Raw genomic sequence first — 22691 nt, forward strand, 5'->3', positions numbered from 1 at the left:
AATTTGGCAGAGTGGAAGATCCTTTGAATGAGGTAGCACAGTATTTGAGGATTTAATCTCTGCAGGAGAAAAGTTACTGCTGGAAATGTGCTGCCCATTCAGACCAATGGCAGTGAATACATCACAGAAAATGAAAAGACATGTGTCATAACTATAATAAAGAACAAGACAATGTAAAACTAGAAGAAATAGACTATGGCCTGAAGAAATTTGGCCACAATGCTACTACTTTGGCCACTACTTATCTTTATATGATAATTAACATGCTTTGTAGTGCCAGAATGCTACCTTTCTAGGCCCGTTGACTCTGGTGCACTTAAAATGCTGTAACTATTTAGGATTGCACTGTTATTAATCTGAAAACATGTTTTGGAGATATTTCTGCAAGAGATATTTCAGGAGGTTCACCTGACCTTTGTCCTGAAGAGCACTGGAAAATGTGGCACTTCAGGTAGCTTCAAGCATAGAATTTGGGTTGTCTTCCCAGTGTGGCAGCTGATATGAGTTTCCAGATACCTGTATCCTGTCCAGAGTGATTTTGTACAAGACAACAGCACACCAAGAACTATGTGCACATTGGCATGCCAGTCTTCTAGGAGCTCTTGCCTATTCCTTCTTGGAATAGTGGAAAATCATTTCTATGAATATGGCAGTTGGAAATCAGTGTGAGTCTAGTTGCTGCAAGAGGTGGGACAATTTAATCTTAATTCTGGAAGCTGCTGAAGTACACAATGGATTTAAATAATATTACACGGTAGCAGAATAAAACAAGAAAATGGTGCTCTGTTACTTCGCAAGGAGACAGGATCACAGTAGGCTTTTACAATACAGCAGGCAGCACAGGGTGTTTTCTTCCAGTCTCCATCTCGCATTATATGTCATGCTTTTAGAAGTTCTAGAGTCAATCTCCAAATCTCCTTGACTGGGCAGAAGAGGGGAGGAGGTTTTTCTAATGTGTGTAGGAATCTGGATTAAGAAGGTCTTTGACAAGTCCATGGACATAGCTGGAACCTCAGATAGGCACCCATTGCTGACTAGGTGCAGGGAATGGGTTTGAATTTCAGGGGGTTATTCTCAGTGAAAGGGGGGAATCGACAGCCAACACAAACAAATAGAAAAATCCCCATTTTAAGATTCCACAGTGATTTAATTATGACTCTTAGAATGTTTCCACAATCAGTGTTCTGATACAGGAAAATGTTATCATTTGGAGAACAGCGAGACTCATTTGCAAATTGTCAGATACTGATATTCTCATGCACAGCATGCAGCTGTTCATTTGTTGCAGTAACAGAATAGTTCCTGCTTAATTCTCCCCATCTTTTCAAACCAGTCAGTTCAACTGGTCAAACACCATTCATTAGGGATATATACATCCCCTTCACCAGGATGCAGTTGTATTTCTCCCACCGCATCCTACTTGCTATGTGTTTGGTTTAGAAAATGCATGTTGTGTACATGGAGTTTAGGAATGGAACTGTAGTTCAGTGGCAGATTGTCTGCATTGTATACAGAAGGTCAGGTTCAGTCCTTGGCTTTTGCAGTTCAAAAGGATCAGGTGGGAGATGTGAAAGATCTTTTGCTGAATCACTGGAGAACCATTGCTAATTAGGATAGACCATACAGACATTAAAAGCCCAATAACCTGACACAATATAAGGCAGCTTCAAGTGTTCATCATAGTAACAAAAAATAATAGCAGTTATACAGAGCTTTCCAGGTATGTCACATGCATTAACTTTGTGTAATTCTTTAAAAAAGGGGCAAGGTGGGTATGCATTATTGTACCCATGTTGCAGATGGGGGTGTTGAGGCTTTCTTAAGGACCTTTCATATGTTTATTGTGGTCAGTATTTGAACCACTGACTTCCTGGTTTGTAGCTGAGTCTTAGCTGGTGGTTGTTGTCATCCATTCAGTCATGTCCAACTCTTGGCGATCCCATGGCACAGCTGTTGCCACAGTCTCCAATTCCGCCCTGCTTCCCACAGCCATGCAGTCTTCTGGCTGGCGTCCATTCCGATCATGTCCAAACATTGTGCTCTTTATTGGCCTGGTTTCCTTTTTCCATTGGCCAATCCTAGCATAATTACTTTCTCCATTGAGTTGGATCGCATGATATGGCCAAAGTAAGTGTGCCAGAGTTTTGTGATTTTGTCTACCAATGATATATCAGACTTTATTTGTTGTCGTATTTCCTTGTTTGTGACTTCTGCTGTCCATGGAACCCACAGAAGCCTTCTCCAAACCCAGAGTTAAAATTAATTGCTTCTTCTTTTGTCTGATTTTTTCATCATCCAGTTTTCACAGCCATAATTGGGTATCGGAAATATGATAGATCTAACTAATTTACATTTGGTAGTCAGGCTTATGTCCTTGCTTTTCCATGTTCGGTTCAAGTTCATCATTGTTGAGCAACCCAGAACAATTCAATGTTTTATTTCCATACTACACTCACCACTTACATCAATTTGTGACCCAAGAAAAATGAATTCTTGAACACATTTGATCTCTCCACCATCAACTGTTATTGAGATGTGTCTGATATTTGCAGTGGTCATTATTTTTGTCGTTTTAGTATTTAAGAAAAAGCCAAATTTCTTACTTACTTCATTGACCTCTGTAATCAGCTGTTCTAGGTCTTCCTTTGTTTATGACAGGAGGGTGGTGTCATCATCACACTGAAGATTATTTATATTTCTTCTTCCAATCTTAATTCCAGTGTTTGATTCTTTGTGCTCAATCTCTATAAGAATGATCTCAGCATTCACGTTAAACAGGAAGGGAAAAAGAGTATAACCGTGGCACACTCCTTTCTCTTTTTTGAACCAGTCATTGTCACCAAATGGTGTATGTACAATGGCTACTTGGTTTGCGTAGAGCAATTTCATCAGTTTGATCAAATGCACCGTCACCCCCAAATTTTGTAGGACTTCCCACATTTTGTGATCCACACAATCAAAAGCTTTCTTGTAGTCAATAAAGCAGATGTAGACATCCTTCTGATATTCCTGTGACTTTTCCAAAACTGGTTTGCTGTGTGATCATGAGTGCCATGCCCCCATTGAAAGCCAGCTAGAGCATCTGGTAATTCTCTTTCAATGGTTGGTGGCATGTGCTGTTTTGTGATTTTGAGCAGGATCTTATTAGCATGAAAAATAAGGACTATTGTATGGTAACTGGAACAGTTTTTTGAGTCACCCTTTTTTTGGTAGTGGGATCAACATAGATCGTTTCCACTCCTCTTGCTAATTCGTTTCCCAGATTTTCTGGCACAAAGCTGTAATAATTTTGATTGGTACACATCTCAGCAGTTCCACAGGTATGATGTCAGTGCTGGGGCCTTGTTGTTTGGCAATTGATTCAAGGCTCATTTGACTTCCTCCTGAAGAATGGCCGGCTCAAGTTCTATTTCTTTCTTTTTTTTCATTTAGAAGAGAGCAAACTTCAGTTCTGCATGCATACACAAAGCTGATTACACAACGTCATCTCTCCAACCAATGCAGAATTGTTTTTAACCTTACAGGTCAAACTGCCAAAAGCCATATGGAAGGGCAGTATAAAAATAGAAATAAAATAAATGAATGAATAAATAAATATTTTAATTACTCCACAAATTCTCATACCCTATGCAAGTATGTGTGTGTGCATATGCATGTGCACACATCAGAGATGTCTGGAAGTAGATGCAAGCCCAAGCTACAGATAAGCAATGTCTCTCATTCCATGTCATTGCTATTCAAAAGGCTGAATCTTTTCTCCTATGTTTTACTCTGCGTATCTCCAGGTTTTACCGGAAGAATTTCTAAAATGTATCCAGGAACTGGTATATGTGCAGATGGCTACCATTCACAATCTTTTTTCTCTCTCTTGTTCTCCAGATAGGTTGATTGAAACACTGTGATTTAGCCAGGGCTCATGGTGCACTTGTGAATTGGTAACCTGTAATGAGAAAGACAGAAAAGAAGCAGTGTGGACTGAAAATGACAACTAACTTGAACATGTGCAGTAGTGGGAGTACAGTCCAGGATTTTTTTTTAATCAGACAGGTGATGAACAGCTAGCTCCTCTGTGCTGAATTGTGTAATTCAGAACCCCAAAGTCTGGGAGGATATTTGTCGGCATCTCTCATGCCAACTACGTTTTCATCTGTCGGCAATAGTCCTGTTGGCTTCCGGCTGAAGATAATAGTTCTTTGCAGCAGGTTCCCTTTAAGGACAGAGCTACCATTGCCAGTGCTCCCTCAGCCTCCTGGCAGCCCCTCACTTCTATTCCATCAGCCAGAGTGGAAGAAGGAAATTAGGCTGCTGTGCTGTGCTGTTCTAATTCCATTCTCTCTCTCTCTCTCTAGCTTCTCTCTGCAATTAACAGCCAAGGAAAATAAGCTGAGGCAGAAAGGAAATGGATGGAGAATGGCCTAGTGGCCTCACTTTCCTTTTCTTTTCTGGCTGCTGAAGTTAACGTGACAAGCCACTGAGAGAAAGTTAATGTGACAATCCACTGTGGCCACAGTTTTCTCCTTGCAAGGAACGTGAGGCAAGGAGAGAGGGCTAGAGATGAGAGTTTTGGCCCCAAATGCCTGGGGAAGCTGACAAGACTGATAGGTGCAGCAGGTGCTCAGAGGCTTCAGTATGTATTGTGGCTCTTTCAAAGTGATGGATCAGATTAAAGCACCCAGCTGACCCAAGCCTACAGCATCATTTTAATGGATTAACAGAGACCTTGTTCTTTCTCAATTTCTCACATTTTTTGTGCTCGCTTCAGCAGCACATATACTAAAATTGGAACAATACAGAGAAGATTAGCATGGCCCCTGCGCAAGGATGACACGCTCACATTTTTTGAGAGAGACAGTACACGATAAAGCAGGAAAAGAAGCAGACTCATCCCCCAACAGTACACAGTCCTCAACAGAGTTGCATCCCAGTTATGAATTCAGAAGCATGTTTGGGATTGTATTTTATATCTGACTAACAAGAAAGCCCATTGCAACCAGGAATACAATGGGCGCTAGGACCCAGGGGACACTGGGAAGTGCAGATCTCTGTGTGTGTGTCTCTCTCCCTCTCGCTGTCTCTGGGTGTGCCTCACAGCAGGAGGCATAGCAGGTAATTAGGGCTCCTTCTTAGGAGGGAAGCAGGTCAGTAGCTTGGGGCAGCTCTTTCTGTGTCTCTCTCTGCCTCCCTCGCAGCAGGAGCAATAGGAGGGAATGAGGGCTTGTGTTCAGTCTGGCAGGGCTCTGTGTGTCTCTCTCTGTCTCTGGCGCATCTGAGAGGAATGTGGCTAGCATCCAGGGAGGGAGGGCGGGAGCTGTAGGGGCAGGGCCAATCAGCAATGCTGGCTGCACCCTGATTGGCCCTATTCCAACTTGGGCAGTCAGGCACATTCCACCCCCCAGACTTTCACAAATATATACAGGATGGATAAGGATTATGTTTTTTATGGGGCTTACTTCTGAATGAAGCATTGTTAGTGTCAATCTGTAAATGTACTTAACTTTTACCATTGGCAAAAACAGAATTTCAAAATTAAGCCTCCTAATTGCTATAAAAATGTAGCTCGCACAGTTCGGGAAACTTGGATTCAGAGAAACCGCAACAACAAAGATAAATCCAAATTTTATCACCTGTTACCGATTGATTTCTAAGTAATGAACATGACTGATTTAATTAGTTTCAGCTAATGCGGGCTTCTGTAGCAGACTCACAAGTAAGAAAGACGTTGTGAAATTCAGGATGGCCATGAACAAAGCATAGCTGCAACAATCTATCTGCCTCTTACATAAGAATTTAAGGTTAGCAAGATGACAAGCTCAAAATGTAATTAGCAGAAATGAAAGAGTATTTAAAATTAGAAGCTAGACATATGCTCAAGGTATGTAGGGCAGATGAGCTACTATGATTAAAATGTACATTTAAGCTAAACTAATTTTCAAAACTCTATATTAAAGTAAAATTAGCAATTTCGTTTCAATCAGGGAAATTACCTACTGCTAAAAATGGGAATGCTTATCTCATATAATTTATTTTCTTTTTTTAAGAACACGACGCATTAGCCTGAATCCTGACCCAGAATCTCCTTGCTATGTGAGTGTAGCACTGGAGTTCTCAGCAGAGTCCCACCCTTCTGAATACATCTAAATCAGTGTGCTTAGAAAGGTGCAAGTGCTTAGCATGGCACTTGTGTCTTCATAACTTTGATATCATAGGAGGGTGTCTTTTTGAAGGCATTAAGGTCTCATCCCTCGATGTTTCCCCATGTCTTGAATCATTTTTTTTCTGGTTACACAGCATGCTTAAACTGTGTACAGCTTTCTCTTGAATAAACGTACAATGTGTGTGTGCTTTTCTTTTCTTTTCAACTGTATCCTTAGCTGAGCAAGAAGAAAATAGTGTGAGGAAGTCCTTTATGGGAAGGCCTATGTCAATCTTGGATTTATACCAGCACAGCCTCTGTGGCCTTTATGGAGAGGATGGACCTGAACAATTAGCACATTACAGTTTTATTGAGCAACTGAATGGAGCTTCCACTAAAGATGACAAGAGCAAAAAGATCCCTAGTGTGAGTTCTCTCTCTTTTGAGGGGTCTGCATGGGGGGAGGGGTGCTATTACCTCTTTTGTACTTTAGGGATATGTCTTGTTTGCTTTCTTTTTTCTGCACGCACCATTACTGTTTATTGATGTCCAGCTTGAATATATCACATGGACTGCAGGAAAGAACAAAGGAAACCTATAGGGAGCTAGGTTTTGCCTCTAGGCAGGCAGTAGATGAGCATGGACTTTTGTAGTCATGTATGTCAAACATTAAAAGATAAGGGCTGAGGCTCTTCAGTTTGGTTCAGATGTATTGCCAACCTTCAGTTTGGCACTGCAAGTCTGGGCTTTGTCTCCTTTACAGTTGTTTCCCTCCCTTGTACTTTCAAAAGGGTAGAGCAAAAGTTTTCTTTCCTATGCAGAAGGAAGTGTGGGAAGTGTTTGCCTGTATACCTCCTCCCATTGCAGATTCCTGTTTCACACAACACTGTTCTCAATAAACCCTGATTCCTGGGAGCTGGCCAATAATCTGTCCATCCTTTGGACACAGCCTAGTGTCAATGTGACTTCTGATCTAGCACAAAATATAGTTCACCATTACGTCTATGGTTTACACTTTTCCTCCAAACAGAATTTGCAATCCTGGATTGAAGAGGAAGCACAAATCCTGTTTGTGGATTTGGCTGACAGCTAGCTATAGTTTGTCTAAATCAGAAATTGCTGAGCATGGTAAAGAGAGCAGGGAAGAGGAAGAGGAAAACAGAAGCACACAAACACAAAGCTTATTTACATAGCACAAAACAATAGTTTGGTGGTATGTCTGAAGCAGCAAACTGGAGACCTTTCACGAGGGAAAATAATTAACTGCGCTTATAGCTGCTCTGAGCAATTTTTGCAGTTAGCCATTATTCTAAACAGCAGGTTCTCATTTGAAAAACAGCAACAAACGTAACCTCACATAGATTCAGTATCTATAGCCTTGTCTAAGAAAGCTGCTATCAACTATACTTGCTGGACATAAACTATAATTTGGATTACATTAGCTAATCTGTTCATTACAGAAGTTCGCACCTCAGTTCAGAGGATTGTCCAACATACAGTTAATTAGGCACTCACTGAAAATATGAACTCCAGGAAGGCAGAGCCTTTCTATGCCTGAAAATAAACCACTTACTCTGAACACCCACTTGTTAACCGATAGAACAAAGTATCCCGTAAATCTCCTTAACATAATGGTTGAATAAAGAACCTTGGTATGTATTTTTCCTTTCATTCTTTCTCTTTCTGACTTCAATTCTGCTTCTAGGTGAAGATTACAATCGATCAAAATTAACTGTTTTCATCATAAATAATGTTTTTAATTCAACCGAATTAAAAAGCTTTATGATTCTCAGATTATTATTTAGGCAGTTTGCATACCTACCATCTTTCTTTAACTGCTGTGTTTTGTATTGGGTGCTTTCTTGGGTTGTCTGCACATTCTATATTGCTAGGCATGAAGGTTTAATCTGGATGGTTCAGTCCTGCTCCTTCCTTTTAACTCTGAACATTGTGATTTGGAAGTGTCTATCAGATGCGTACTGACATCTGGCAAATTTAGTTTTGTAGTCATGGTAATATGCGGACAGCGGGCAGGCTGGAGAAAGAAGTCTTCTAGGTGAAACAGAGGGCTGGTTGTTCTGATATAAAAGAAGCAGACACTGAAGTGCAAAGTCACAAAAGGTGCATCAGTACTTCAATGCGTGGGGATCAGGGTAGCCCAGTGAACAAATCTCAAATTAAAACAGCAACTTATCACTCACTTAGCAACATTTAATCAGACTGGTCAGAAGGTTTACAGTCCTGAAGGCTGTTTCGCTGAGACAGAGGAAAAAAACAGGAAAAGCTTCTTTAAAAGCAGTCTTCAGAATTATACAAAAGACCGAGAAACCAGTGTCAGTACAGCTAAATTAAATAAGGATAAATGAGAGAGAAGGAGCTACTAGACTTTCCACTGAACTCCCCTGTGCAAATGTGTAGCAATCCATAATATAATTATCCGAGCGTGATAATTTACTTCAAATATAGGCAGCTCTGCATTCCTAAATCTACAGTCAGAAACAACAAATAGATCTGGTTGAGTTTCACTAGATCAGATTAGCTAAATGGTTTTCAATGGTGCACTTGTTAAGTGGGGCAAATCTTTGGAATATGCAGAACCAGCATTAGACAGAACTTCTTCATTTAGGTAGGAAAAACCATATAGACCAGTATAGGATGGGGAAGACTTGTCTTGGCAGTAGTATGTGCAAAAAAGATCTAGGAGTCTTAGTAGGCCATACATTGAAAACAAGATGGATAGCCATCTGACCGAGAGGCTGATTCTGTGAAAGTTCAAGGGGGTGGCAGGTTACAATGGATAATCGATAAGGTTCTGAGCGTCCTGCATGGTGCAAGGCGTTGGACTAAATGAACCAGGAGGTCCCTTCTATGATTTTATGATTCATTGAAATAGTGAGAATGGCCATGTTTGCGGAAGAAAGCAAGCAGTACTTTCTTCATTTGTTTCGCACAATAGCATTTTTGTTATACATTTAAATGGAAGAATGTGTGCCTATTAAATTTACCACTTATAGGCTTTAATCTGTGCTTAGAAAGCCCTGTTGCCCCTTGCTATACAGTGTGAGTTCAATAACACACACAGGATTTTGCCTATTAGTATTAAACTTTTCAGAATGACAAATGAGAAGCAATGACCGTGAAAAGGAGGTTGCCCCTGAAATTATTGTTTAAAGCTCCACAAGCAAATTTATTCTCTGCTGCAATTTGTCCATTACAGAATTAAAATCCATTATATCTTTTTTTTTAATGGCCACCAACTAATACAATTCATGAAACAAAAAAGCCTAGAAAACTGTCAAGAGTAAATCTGTTGGTTAAAAAGGCATGGTTTAGATCCATTTTGGAAGTCTGTTTTAAATAAAGAAGTGTGGCTGAAGTATCGCCACTAACTAGCCCGTGAAGGTTTAGAGCAAATTTGTTGTAATAGACAGAATGAGTTTATACTAGTTGTCGAAAGAGCGGTGTGCCGTGGCACTGGGTAGCTCAGTTAACTTGGACCTTGAGTCACCAATAATATGGCCATTCCTGAACAGGCACTCTAATAAGATGCTTTTACAAAGACCCTACTTTCTGCGTGGCCCTTTTCGCTTGTTTTTGCTTTGTCCAGGATACCTGCCCCTCTGCAGAGCAGATGTTGCTTGGTCTTGTCAGTGTAGATCTGCATCAAGGAACACTGATGCTGATGAAGCACTACCTGTCATGGGGCTATTAAAGACACACGATCCCTGCCAGAGAAGAAAGATGGTTGAATAATGTAATGTGACAAAATATATTAGAATATAGAACACAATATATACAAGATCTAACGCTGATGTACTGGAGCCAAGATTATATATAATGTATTATTTATGGAAGGGGAAGGCAGAACACTTATCACAGCAGGCACGGGTTGGATACTTGAAAACTTGCCGTGGACTATAACAGCAAGGGTTTCTGCTAAGCTCCCTTCCTCTCCCAGGGCATGTCCAGGTGGTTCTGTGCTGCACAAGGGTAATCTCACATAGTTTGAATTGGCCAGTCTGCTCCTGGTAGGACTCAGACCAGCGATACTCAGCAACCGTATATGGCTCTTTGATGTGCCACTTGTGTCTCTTCTGACCACTGTTCCCCAATGTGGCAGCCACCCTACATGCTCCCCCCCCCAAATAATAAGGTCATTGCCCCATACCAAGTGGTTCCCACCTTAAAACAGGCACTACCACAGGGAATGGAGAACAGGAGAACTGCAGATCTCATACTAGGAAAGGAAGGGCCCATCGTCTCCAGCAACGCCCCCTCCTTCCCCACAGCCTCTGCATTTTCATTCCAGCATCTAGGCAGTAGAAGAGTAAGCTTGGCTGCAGTGATGAGAGGCCAGCATATTATTCAACCAACTTTATTCTGTGGCAGGGATCCTAAGTCTTTAATAGCCCTGTGGCAAGTAGTGCTTTATCAGTAGTAGCATTCCTTGACATAGATAAGCATAGATAGACCAAGTACCATGGCCCCACTACCACCACAATAGTTACTCAGGAAAAGAGCAAGGTGGCCACAGTGGAATGGTACTGGTTTTACTCCTGCTTTGCCATGGCCAGATCACTTTCCTCGGGGGGGCTTGCAAATCTCGCTGTCTTCTCTGAACGACTTTCTACATAATGAGGTAAAAAATGTATAAAGGCTAAAATATACAAGGGTCAGCTGTGGTGTGGAAACAAGAGTCAACTGTGTCAACTGTGACAAGAGTCAACTGTGGTGTGGAAACAACCCTACTTGCTCAGAATTAATCTAATAATTGCAAAGTTTATATACCTTCCTTGTGTGTGTGTTTGTCATAGTGCACAGTCATACAGTAGTCATGAGGCTCTTTTGGATAATGGTGATTGTGAATGTGGCCCTTTGTCAGCCATGGAATGAGTACCACTGACTCAGAGGAAGATGTGGAGTTGTGTCAGTGTAGACTAAGGTCACCCCATAATCCAGAGATATCCCACCTATGAGCATTTGTCTGTCTTTGCTCTGTGCATGATCTGTACATCCAACGTAGTGTAGTAGTTAAGAGTGGTGGCTTCTGATCTGGTGAGCCAGGTTTGATTCCCCTTGGTTTGATTCCCCTTGGTTTGATTCCCTGCTCCTGCTCCTGCACATGCAGCCCTCTGGGGGACCTTGGGCTTATCACAGCCCTGATAGTGCTGTTCTGACCAAGTAGTCCTGTCCGTTCTCTCAGCCTCACCTAGCTCACAGGGTGTCTGTTGTGGGGAGAGGAAGGGAAGGCAATTGTAAGCTGCTTTGAGACAACTCATGGCAGTGAAAAGCCAATTCTTCTTCTCATCTATGAGCATTTGTCTGCCTTTGCCCTGTGCATGATCTGTGTACCCCATAGTGGAATTGGCAGGGCAGCCCATGTATTGTGAGCTCTTTTGTTGCCCTGATGATAAAACAATGCAGGCCCAGAAGAGTGCACAACCCATCTTGCTACATTGTCTTTAGGAATGAGAAATGCAGCTCAATTTATTGCAGTCACATATAGGTTGGGAGTGCAGAATATATGAAAATGGGTTGGTTCTTACATGTCGCTTTTCTCTACACGAAGGAGGCTCAAAGTGGCTTACAGTCGCGTTCTCTTTCTTCTCCCCACAACAGACACCCTGTGAGGTGGGTGAGGCTGAGAGAGCCCTGATATCACTGCTCGGTCAGAACAGTTTTATCAGTGCCGTAGCGAGCCCAAGGTCACCCAGCTGGCTGCATGTGGGGGAGTGCAGAATCGAACCCGGCATGCCAGATTAGAAGTCCGCACTCCTAACCACTTACACCAAACTGGCTCTTAAGAGAGGTAATTTTTTCACAGTTTCAGGTTGATTACCATGTAGAACTGTTGCTACGGCAGTGGCCAGCTGATTCCACCTTGCACAAGGAAAGAGAATCTGGACTTCCCACTGAAGCAGAAAGACTTAGAGTCCAAGAGGGCTGAGGGTTTCTTAAAAGTGAAATTCTGAAGGCTCAATCACAAACAATCCCCTTGAGAAGATGGAAGGAGTCTAAGGAAGCCAAAGTGGCTCTATAAGCAGCTGTCAAATGATTTGAGGAATAAAAAAGAGTCATGGAAGGAAGGCCTTATTACCAAGGATGAGTATAAACAAATAACCAATGATTGGAAGGAAAGTGTTAGAAAAGCTAAAGCTCAATATGAGCTTAGACTAGCGAGAAGTGCTAAACATAGCAAAAAAGAATTCTTTGGTTACATTTCAAGTAAGAAAAAGAGTAGAGACACCATAGAACCACTGCGAAGACAAGAAAGTGAAATTATAGCCGATGATGAAGAGAGGACTGAACTGCTTAACTCCTATTTCTCCTCAATCTTTTCTTGTGAGGGAAATAGTGCTCAATGTGGCAAAAACATATCACAACAGGGTTGGGGAGGGAATGGTGGCCTAGGATCACTGTGGGGGCAGTCCAGAAACACCTAGTTTATTTAAATAAAACAAAGTCTTCTGGGCCAGATGAAGTGCATCCAAGGGTACTAAAAGAACTTGCAGATGTAATCTCTGAACCTCTGTCCATTATTTTTGACACTTCTTGGAGAACAGGTGAGATGCCAGATGATTGGAGGCAGGCAAATGTTGTCCCCATCTTCAAGAAAGGGAAAAAGGAGGATCTGGGTAACTACCAACCTGTCAGCTTGACATCTGTAGCTGGCAAAATTTTGGAACAAATCATAAAACAGTTGATCCTTGAGCAGCTGTAACAGAGAGCTGTGATTTCTAAGACTCAGCATGGGTTTTGCAAAAACAAGTCATGTCAGACCAACCTTATCTCTTTTTTCGAGAAAGTGACTCCCTTTCTGGATCAGGGGAATGCTGTGGACATAGTTTATATGGATTTCAGTAAAGCTTCTGATAAGGTTCCACATGATATTCTTGTTCACAAGTTGGTAAAATGCGGTATGGATCATAATTCTGTCAGGTGGATCGAGAATTGTTGACAGATCGTACCCAAAAAGGCACTTGTTAATCGTTCAGCATCCTCTTAGAGAAGAGTGACAAGTGGAGTGCCTCAGGGATCTGTCTTGGGGCCTATGTTGTTCAACATATATATTAAAATTATTTGGGTGAGGAATTAGAGGGGATACTTATTAAATTTACAGATGCTACTAAACTGGGACAGTAGCAAACACAACAGAAGACAGAATCAAGGGGGTGAAGGTTCAAGGGGATGGCAGGTTACAGTAGAAGAAGAAGAGGAGGAAGAAGAATTGGTTCTTATATGCCACTTTTCTCTCCCTGAAGGAGTCTCAAAGTGGCTTACAGTCACCTTCCTTTTTCTCTCCCCACAACAGACACCCTGTGAGGTAGGTGAGGTTGAAAGAGCCCTGATATTACTGCTTGGTTGGAACAGCTTTGTCAGTGCTGTGGCGAGCCCAAGGTCACCCAGCTGGTTCCATGTGGGGGAGCGGGGAATCAAACCCAGCTCACCAGATTAGAACTCCTAACCACTACACCAAGCTTGGATGAGCAATAGGGTTGTGTGTGTCCTGCATAGTGCAGGGGGTTGGACTAGATGACCTAGGAGGTCCCTTCCAACTCTATTATTCTATGAAGCAGGGGAGAAGTAGAATAAAGAATCTGCCTTCTTTAGATGAGATTGGTTGTTGGAGGTCATGAGCTATAACCAGCTCAGTCATCCTGACATCAGGTTACTGTGTGTTGATAGAGTATCTCTCATGCCTCTAGATGTGTGTTTATCCATATTCTCTTCCTCCCCCATTCTCTGTATGAGTGTGAGCTGACAAGAATGGCAGTTGTATGTCTGTCTCTTCCACTCCCCCCCCCCCACAGTATATGTTATTTATAGAAAGAAGTCAGAGGACATCTGTATTGTGCTGTCTACTGAACAAAAGGATGGGCAGAAAATGTGTCTGTATTTGAATTGTTTACAATGAATTCCCCATCTGCCTTAGCAGTACTCTTAGCCTCATGGTTCTCCATCTACAAAATGGGCAAACATTTCATAGAATCCAACTCACTTTGTTCCTTGACTGCTACCATATAAATGCATAATTTGCCTTGCATACTTTGTGGCCTTGCTCAGTTTCTGGAGTTATCTATTATGGCTTGAATTGTTCCATCCTGAATCTGCCTCTTTCTATTCCGTATATTAATCAGTCATATCTGTGCTCCATATCTTCTTCCACAGACAAGTTGGGATCATTAATATGTCATCAGTAGTTAGTTTTTGCACTAAAGGGCTCTAAAATGTAAAGGTATCAGCAGACTGACATTAATTAGCAAGGTAGTTTGCAAATTTACTTATTATTCCTGAAAGCTGTACCATTAATAAGAAATAGCATCTTTTTTAGTGCAGTTTCTTCTTAGAAGAGGGAAGTTTTATTCGGTGTCTCTCAAAGACACAGTGTTAATATTTCAGAGACATTGTGCATGTTGAGAAGTAATTAAAATATTCCAAGAATTTTTAAAATACTAAGATTTATCTTAAAAATTAAAAATATAGTAATAAGTTAAACAAAAGACTGTTAATGTTAATTGAAGGGTGCATATCATCCCTTTTGCAATAGCCTTAACATTAATATCCTTTTTGGACAAAGAAGTATTCTTACAGATTAGTAAAACGAAGTTGAGGAAAGGGATTTAAGCACCCTGTTTCTCTTTGCACCACATTCCCAGTGTAAATGAGGCCCATGGCTGCCTGGGAACGAAGCCCAAATTATGGAACTCCAAGAGCACATCTGTCTGTGGAACATGTGAAGATTGTAAGGACTTTGTCATGTTTGGGTTGGCAACAGTGCATATAACTACACAATCCAAACTCTGTAACCACATTCTTTTTTGAAAATTACAAGTTGCGTATTATGTGTCTTTCTCTTCAGCAAAATAATTTTCTTGAAAGGCATCTGGATTTCCAGCATCAATTGTGACTTTATTTTCTGTATGTACACACATAATATGGAAATTCTGTAATAAGCAATTCTCATCTAATATCATTGGACTAGTGCAGAGTCAGCGTTTGGTCAGTTCCTGTTTGGACTAAATAGCTTTTACCAGGGCTTGACAAGAAGTACCTTCAACCCCCAAAGACTTGTGTTAGATTCAATAAGCTTGAAATGCATAAAATTCATAGAGAAATTGATGAAGCCTTTTACCATTAATTGGTATTCATTATAAGCAGTAAGCAACCCAAAATAACATTTGTATTTGCATTCACTATTCAGTCTGAAATCTGAGTGATGAAAAAATTCTGAGGCTAGCATTACCAGGTTTGCTTGCCTTTAGGTCAGGCTTTCTCAACCAGGGTTTCATGAAACCTTGGGTTTTTTTGACAGCCCTGGAAGGGTTTCCCAAAAGGGTGGAAGTTAATTGTTTATATATGTTTCAAATTTGTTAAACATTTATTGGGTCATATGATCGTATATGGTCATGTTGACCTATCTCCCACCCTCAAAAGGCCAATGTTGGGCCTGGAGCGGGTGGGAATGGGAGGGGCCCTGGGTGGGCACGTACACAGCTATGCTTCTCAGCCATATTCTGCATGATCACACCACTTCTGGTGTTTCTCAAAGCTTGAAGAATGTTCTCAATGGTAAAAAAAATAAGTTGAGAAAGGCTGCTTTGGATAGTTGAGCACTGGAGACTCATGTTGGCTTTATAATATTTGCTTGATTTACAGATAGACAAGTAACAATATGCACAAGCATGTTAGTTTATGTTTGGCTTCACTCTCCTTGTTTAAAAATAGCATTCCTTCTTTAATTTCTTTAATGATGTCACATCTGCAGAATCGTAAATCAGTTTGGTAGTCCTTTCCAATTGTTTCAATGGGGAAACAGATTCCCACATGAAACTTGTCCCTATCCCAAATCCTCTGCAGTGTGTTCTCTTCTCCCAAAAGAACCTCCCTACCAAATTTTGGCTAGGTAGAAGAATATTCACCCATTCTAGAAGGGACTGAAATTCAGAACACACCTTTGTAACATGTGACTCAGCCCCTTTTTTCCTGATATAGAGTGGGAACCTAAAAATATACATGATGGAGGAGAATGAAGTACACTAAGAACAGCATCTGGTTCTTTGATTGACACAAACACCTGGGCACAATAGCCTTTTCCACCTTATGAAGGAGACAAAGTTTTTACATCTTTTCAAAAGGAAGACATACAAGCAGTGAGCTATTCCTGGGGTGAGGGTGAGGCTCCAAACCATCTGCCGATGTCCCCACCATCACTTTTCTACCTCTTGGCTGTAAACAAGGCATTTCTCATTCTAGCCACCAGGCTTACATAGCGGCTGGAATGGCTCTAGCAATGAGCTCATATGACATATAAAAGAACCAGCAGAGACTGGAGCTCAAATGCTGCAAAGCTCACCAGTGAACTTGAGCTAGCCACATACTCTCTGCTTAACCATCCTCATAAGCTTACTGTGAAGTGGAATAGAGGAATGCAGAACTGTATATGCCAACCTGAGATCTTTGGAGAAAGGCCAAGCTAAATAAATAGAATGAAAGCCAGTAAGCCAACATGGAGGATTGGAGAAAACAACATTTGTAGAAACCAAAAAACAATGCTGTGCAGCACAAAATAGGAACTAATTGTTCTGGCTGGAGTGTCGAATCACCCCTCTTCCTGCTGCTCTTTTACTGCTCACCACCCCAGGGAAACTGACACTTAAGGAAAAATGGAATTTGTAAGCAGTCACAGACTTTACAGTGCCATAAGGAAAATGGCCATATCTGGCTTACTCCGTTTCGGTCCAGTCTGAGGAAATTGCATTTGGATTTGTTATTTGTAATGAGGATAACAGGGGGCTGAGACTATAATGATCTGGTTTCTGAATTCCCGCCCCTACATACCAATCCTTAGAGGACAGGAAAAGGCAAAGAGAAGGAGACACTCCATCCTAATCATTCTTTCTCTCTTCTTTCTTTCTCTTTCAAACTCAAAACAGTTGAGTTTCTACACAAATATACAGAACATCACACAGTTTCCTCAACTTTTCCAAGTAGGCCATCCTCCAAGACTGTTGTCAAGAGACGGTCTCTTGACAGCTCCCACTGAAGCCAAATCTACTACTGTTACTAAGCATTAACTTTCTCGGGCCATCGGCCCTAACTCCATCAAGTGAATTGCTTCAGCCCAAACACCAGTGAGAGATCTAGGCACAGTAATCAACAAAGCACACACCTTTTTCATAATACAAAACTAGATAGGATATTTCAGTTGTCTCCAAGTGAAGGGTTGCCTCTCAGGTTGCCTCTTAGCTTTGTACTTTGGCTTTTTAAGCCCTACTCACTTCACAACTAACAATACGGTCCTGACCATGTCAACAAATCCAATACAAGTCCCAGTTAGCTAAAGAGACTTACATAACGCATCTTCCATTTGTGTGTGTGTGTTTGTTTCTCAGCATAATAGCTTTGTAAATTGTACAGATTCAATAAACAAATTTGATGTCCTTATTACCATGCCTTTCAATTCAAGTGGGTTTGAAAGCTAGCTGGAAAAGATGAACAGGGTGTTTTGTTTGTTTTTTTAACAAACACACCTATATTTACATTGGAAATGCTACTTATTTGGCTATGCTTTCAAATGGATTGAAAATGGCTTCATTCCCAGATAAACACGGATTTTTTTTCAACTGAGCGAATTGATTTGGAATTAATGGCATAAACAGGTCTCATTGGGCTTGTGATCCTTCAGATGTATCATATTAGCAGAGTGTTATCCAATTAGGTCTATCATAAAGATGATTATGTTTGGTACTACTTATACTGTTTGCTACTTTGAAAAATGCCAAGCATTTTACAAACAAATAAGGACTGATTTCTGCATCCACACCATAATCACACACAGCTCTGATCCTCTGAAGACACAAAGAGTTGTTGCTGCACGGTTTTTTTAGACACACAGGGCTAGTACAGGTGTGTCAAACATAAGATTTGGTGGTCAGAACCAGCCTGCCCAGGGCTCTTATTTGACCTGCAACCAAGGAAGACAGGAGACTATGGGGGGGGGGAGAGATAAGTAAAAGCAGGGGTAGTCAAACTGCGACCCTCCAGATGTCCGTGGACTACAATTCCCAGGATCCCCTGCCAGCAAATGCTGGCAAATGCTGGCAGGGGCTCCTGGGAATTGTAGTCCACGGACATCTGGAGGGCCGCAGTTTGACTACCCCTGAGTAAAAGCATTTACTGAGGTGTTTTGTTTTCAGCAGAGTCAAGAAATAGAAAGGAAACTGCTAGGAAGTTGGGCTGTCTAGGGATTGCTGCTCAGGGTGGAAAGATGCCCCAGCCTTTGAAGTGAGTGGAGGGATGAAGTGAAAAGAGGGAACAGCTGTCACCACTGCACCTCTGAACAGTTGTGGAACCAGAAACTAGAGTGAATGTCAGGGAAACATCTGTGGGGGACAGCAGCTTCCTTTCTTCCACACATCTGTATTTAGTCCATGAAGGAAAAGGAGAAGTGAGAGGACAGAAAGCACCTCCTGGAAGTTTCAGATATACCCTCTTCAGCAGGCCTTCCCCTCAGCTCTGCCATTTCTGTGAGAAATACAGTAGGGATGAGAACTGGCAGTGGGGAGATCTGGGAAAGCCAGGTTCAGACACACACATACCCTCCTCCTGAGCCAAGACCCTGTATTCTGTGTCATCCAGGGCTGGTTGCTCAGCCTGGTCTCCCTCATGAGGTTGTTGAAGGTGTTGGAGATGGAGGGTAGAGGGGGAAGTTCAGTGTGCCTCCTCAGAATCCTCAGAGGTAGGACAGGGAAAGAGAGGAAACAACATGTGAGAGATGGGTCATGCCTGGGTGCTGAGGCTGAATGTATGGGGGAGTGCCTATTTATTTGCAAGGTAGATGACTCACAGCTTCTGTGCCCTGTTGTTGACCCTCCAGAAAAACTAGTGTGAGACAACAACACTGTCAGTGTGACCTCTAAGCTGTGCACATGAGATGCTGCTCATCAGCACAGGAAGTCCCATTCTGCAGCAATTTGCTCATTAGCCATTTTAAGATTACAGCAGTTATATTCTGCTCAGGATGTGAACTGCTCCACTCAGTAGTGGAAAAAGTTAAAGGGAACATTGACCACTGACATTATCCATCAGGGCTCTTGTGTTCTTACTTTGTAGATCATGGAGAAGTATTAACTCCCCATACACACATTCTGTTCATGATATTAACAAGGTTTTGCTGCTATACGACTATTAAATACCTTCTAAGGTGCCAACCAAAGATGAGTTCAGATGAAAACTGAAAAATAAAGGAGGGGGGATTAAAAGGAAAGAGAGAGAAATGAAGGCATAGCATGAACAAAGGAGGAAAATTAAGGAAGGAGGAAAATGTATTTGAGGGGAATAGGAATTAAGAAAAGAGTAGTTCTACTTTCCACAAGAAGATCTGAATGAGCAGACAAAACTATGGAATTGGGTGAAGGAAAGGAAGAGGGAACCAGACCGTTGTTAGAAGACTGCAGCCTGCCTGTAGAAGCCATGAGCTATGCTGACTGGTGTTGTCTTGCTGTAATGCTAGCTGGATGGATGGGCTTAGCAGCATGTGCAAGTGTCTTCTTCCTTGTAGTAATCTTTGCAGAAAAGCACTTTTGCTGGCAGAAGCTCATGGGAACTGTAGTCCATGCACATCTGGAGGACCACAGGTTGACTACCTCTGCTGTAGGGTTTCCTGACAGTTAGACCACAGCATAGGTCATTGCTTGCTTCATTATTGTTTAAGTGAATGTGTAGGATCTGATAACCAAAGGAAATTGGGATTTTGTTATTCCAAATAACTATTGGTATGAATAAAAGTATGTAAAAGGATAATTTCCAGTTAGCATGCTGTGATGATCCCTTGTCACAATATAAGCAGCTTATGTGATCATTTATTTTAGATTTAGGAACTAAGTCACGTTTATATAGAAAATTACAGCTTTGGCTTGCATAACATCCTTTGGGATAACAAACCAAAGGTGGTGCTACTCAGAATGTTTGAAGGACTGCCTTCTAACTTCAGTGTACTACTTTCCCCCATTTCAGTGTAACTACAGTAATTGCACATTAGTTAACACTAAATAGGTATATATAATTTCTGTGCGACTGTATTTCATGGCCATTTTGCTTATTATCCAACCGTTATCAGGTCTCCCAGAATCTTTTCTTCTGTAAACCTGTTCTTGGCCTAAATGTTCTAAGGCCAGTGATTTAGAAGGATGAAAATCTTTTTAGGATTATACTAAGTGGTAATCTTAGGGAAGAATTGAAGAGACATGAAAACAGGCCCTCAGAATACTGAGGGGATAGCATGAGGATAATATGGTAAGAATTGGTTGGTCACCCCTGCCCATTACTGATGTAATTCTTCCATCTCTACATAGATTCCATATAGACCTCCCTTACCCCTCCTCCATTAAATGGGTAAAATGGTCAATAATTAGTTGTAAAAATAAATGTTGGTTTAATGAACGAAGGTGTTTCATATCTGATGTTTAGATCAGTAAACTATTTTCTTTAGCATACTTTATAATGAAACAGCATTTTTAAAGAATTGGTTTGCAGTAAACTGTGTATTCTGTGAGCCAGAAACTTCATTGGTTCAGAGCTTATCTCAAACATGGTCTTAAGAAACATTATACTGCCTCAATAATCCCTACACCAAACCATTGGTATCATGGTTAAGAATGGTGGCTTCTAATCTGAAGAGACAGGTTAGATTTCACATTCCTCCATATGCAACCAGCTGGGTGATATTGGGCTAGTCACAGTCCTGATACAGCTGTTCTCTCAAAGCAGTTTCTCTCAGAGCTCTCTCAGCCTCACCTACCTCAAAGGATGTCTGTTGTGGGGAGGGAAGGCAACTGTAAGCCACTTTGAAACTCCTTCAGGTAGTGAAAGTGGGATATAAAGACCAACATTTCTTTTTCTTTGCATAAGAGGAAGGGCAAAACAGAGAGAAGAGGGGATTGCTTAAGACTGCCATCTAAACTCACTCGTGACCATGTTGAAATGGGAATTTCAACAGCCTCGGCAGTCACACCACATTATTTGTATAACAGAGTGCCTCAGTATCAGACATGGAACTCCTAGAAGCATTTTTTAAATAATATATTTTAAAAACCAAGATAATCACTAAACATTATAAAGTTGAAGTTTCATACAGACAACTCACTCTCTACCTGATTGGCTCTTCCTGAGGTTGTGCCATCAATAGAGAGTACTCTGCCCATGAGGGGCAGTCAGTTCAAATTGTGTGCAGACAACTCTCTAATTGATTGGCCCTCCCTGGGGTGTGCCACAAATAGGGAGAAAGCACTCTGCCAATGAAGGCCAATCTGTTCAAATCACATGTGGAGTTTGAGGGGAAAGTGGGGACCTGTGTAAATACTGCTGTTTGGTGGTGGGAGTAGAAGAGCCAGTGCCCCTCCAAAGCAGCTGTAACTGATGCCTTCTTTCCCTCCTCTCTCTCTCTCATTCATCCTGTCTTTCTCTCTTTCATCTTCTTGAAGATTTCCAGGCCCTCACCTAAGTTGGCAACCCAGAAGATCTCTCCTGCTGTTTTTTCCCTCCCCTCATTCTTGAGGCTGAAGATACATATTTCTGTCGAAAGTTTTTTTAATCAATACTCAGTAAACCAAATTAAAGAAGAAATGTTTCCAGATTTCCACTGTGTGATTATGACTCAAAAGGGGCCTCCTCAGGATTGGGCCAACTATGGCTTCAAATGGTGCTATTAAATGGTCCTTCTCTGTCTGCTCTTTCTATCATCAGTTTTCCTTGAAGACATGGTTTGATAGAGCTGGACTCAAAGGAGCTCTTTTTGAAAGGCTTTGGCTGTGTACCAACCTGAATAAAGGCACATTCTCCCTCCCTGGCTTTGTCTGATATGAAGGGGAAAAACCTGGATGTGCTGCCTCCAATTCAGAAAGACTCTTTTCTAAGACCCGCCTACCCTACCTGGCTTCTCCCCTATATGAAATACAAGAGCCCGGAGATGTGGCCTGCAAAGACTACCTCCCTCCACTTCCCTGGCTTCTCTAAAACCAGGCCCGGAAGCTGGAGGTGTGGCCTGGCAGAGGCTGGCTGACTGAAAAACTCCTCCCCCATCTTTGTCAGATCTGAGCAGAAGATTGGTGTGGTCTCATGGGAGTGTGTTTTTAAAAGTTTAGCTATGACTGACTGAATGAATCTTTTTCCTGGCTGCTTTATTTATTTGTTTGTTTATTAGATTTTTATATCACCCTTCCATATGGCTCAGTTTCAAGGTGAAATCCTTGGAGGTATAGGTTAATGGAGCTTTGGAATTCTTATTGGCTCTTTGTGAAAGGTGTTATGTATAGCAGTGGTACCTAACCACTGGACTGCGGCCCGGTGCCGGGCCACGAAGGCCCCGGCACCGGGCCATGGCTCCCTCTCCCAGCCCCCCCACAGTAAGAAACTTCCCAGGCCGCAAGCAAATCAGCCGCCAAAGCGGCCGATTACCTTGCAGCCCAGCAAGCTTCTTTTTGCGGGAGGGGGGGAGAGGGAAGCGCGGCCACCGGTGCAAACGTGCACGCGTGGCAGATAGCTTGAGCAGAGTCGTCTG

The 22691-nt window shown here is 41.8% G+C and overlaps 1 protein-coding gene and 1 pseudogene across 15 annotated transcripts in view; both read left to right on the top strand.

Annotated features, from left to right (window-relative positions):
* The window catches only part of NCKAP5 (NCK associated protein 5), a 768088-nt gene that overhangs the window by 694131 nt on the left and 51266 nt on the right, over positions 1 to 22691 (top strand). For 14 of the 15 annotated variants that reach the window (XM_077320242.1, XM_077320245.1, XM_077320241.1 and 11 more), the window contains one exon: positions 6372 to 6559. The exons of the other annotated variant lie outside the window; for it this stretch is intronic. In XM_077320242.1, coding sequence (XP_077176357.1) covers positions 6372 to 6559 — 188 coding nt within the window. The remainder of the gene's footprint in view (positions 1 to 6371; positions 6560 to 22691) is intronic. 15 annotated transcript variants of the gene reach the window in all.
* Positions 4750 to 4841, top strand: LOC143831029 (U6 spliceosomal RNA; annotated as a pseudogene).

This window comes from Paroedura picta, chromosome 2 (assembly GCF_049243985.1).
Source record: "Paroedura picta isolate Pp20150507F chromosome 2, Ppicta_v3.0, whole genome shotgun sequence".
Lineage (NCBI taxonomy): Eukaryota > Metazoa > Chordata > Lepidosauria > Squamata > Gekkonidae > Paroedura > Paroedura picta.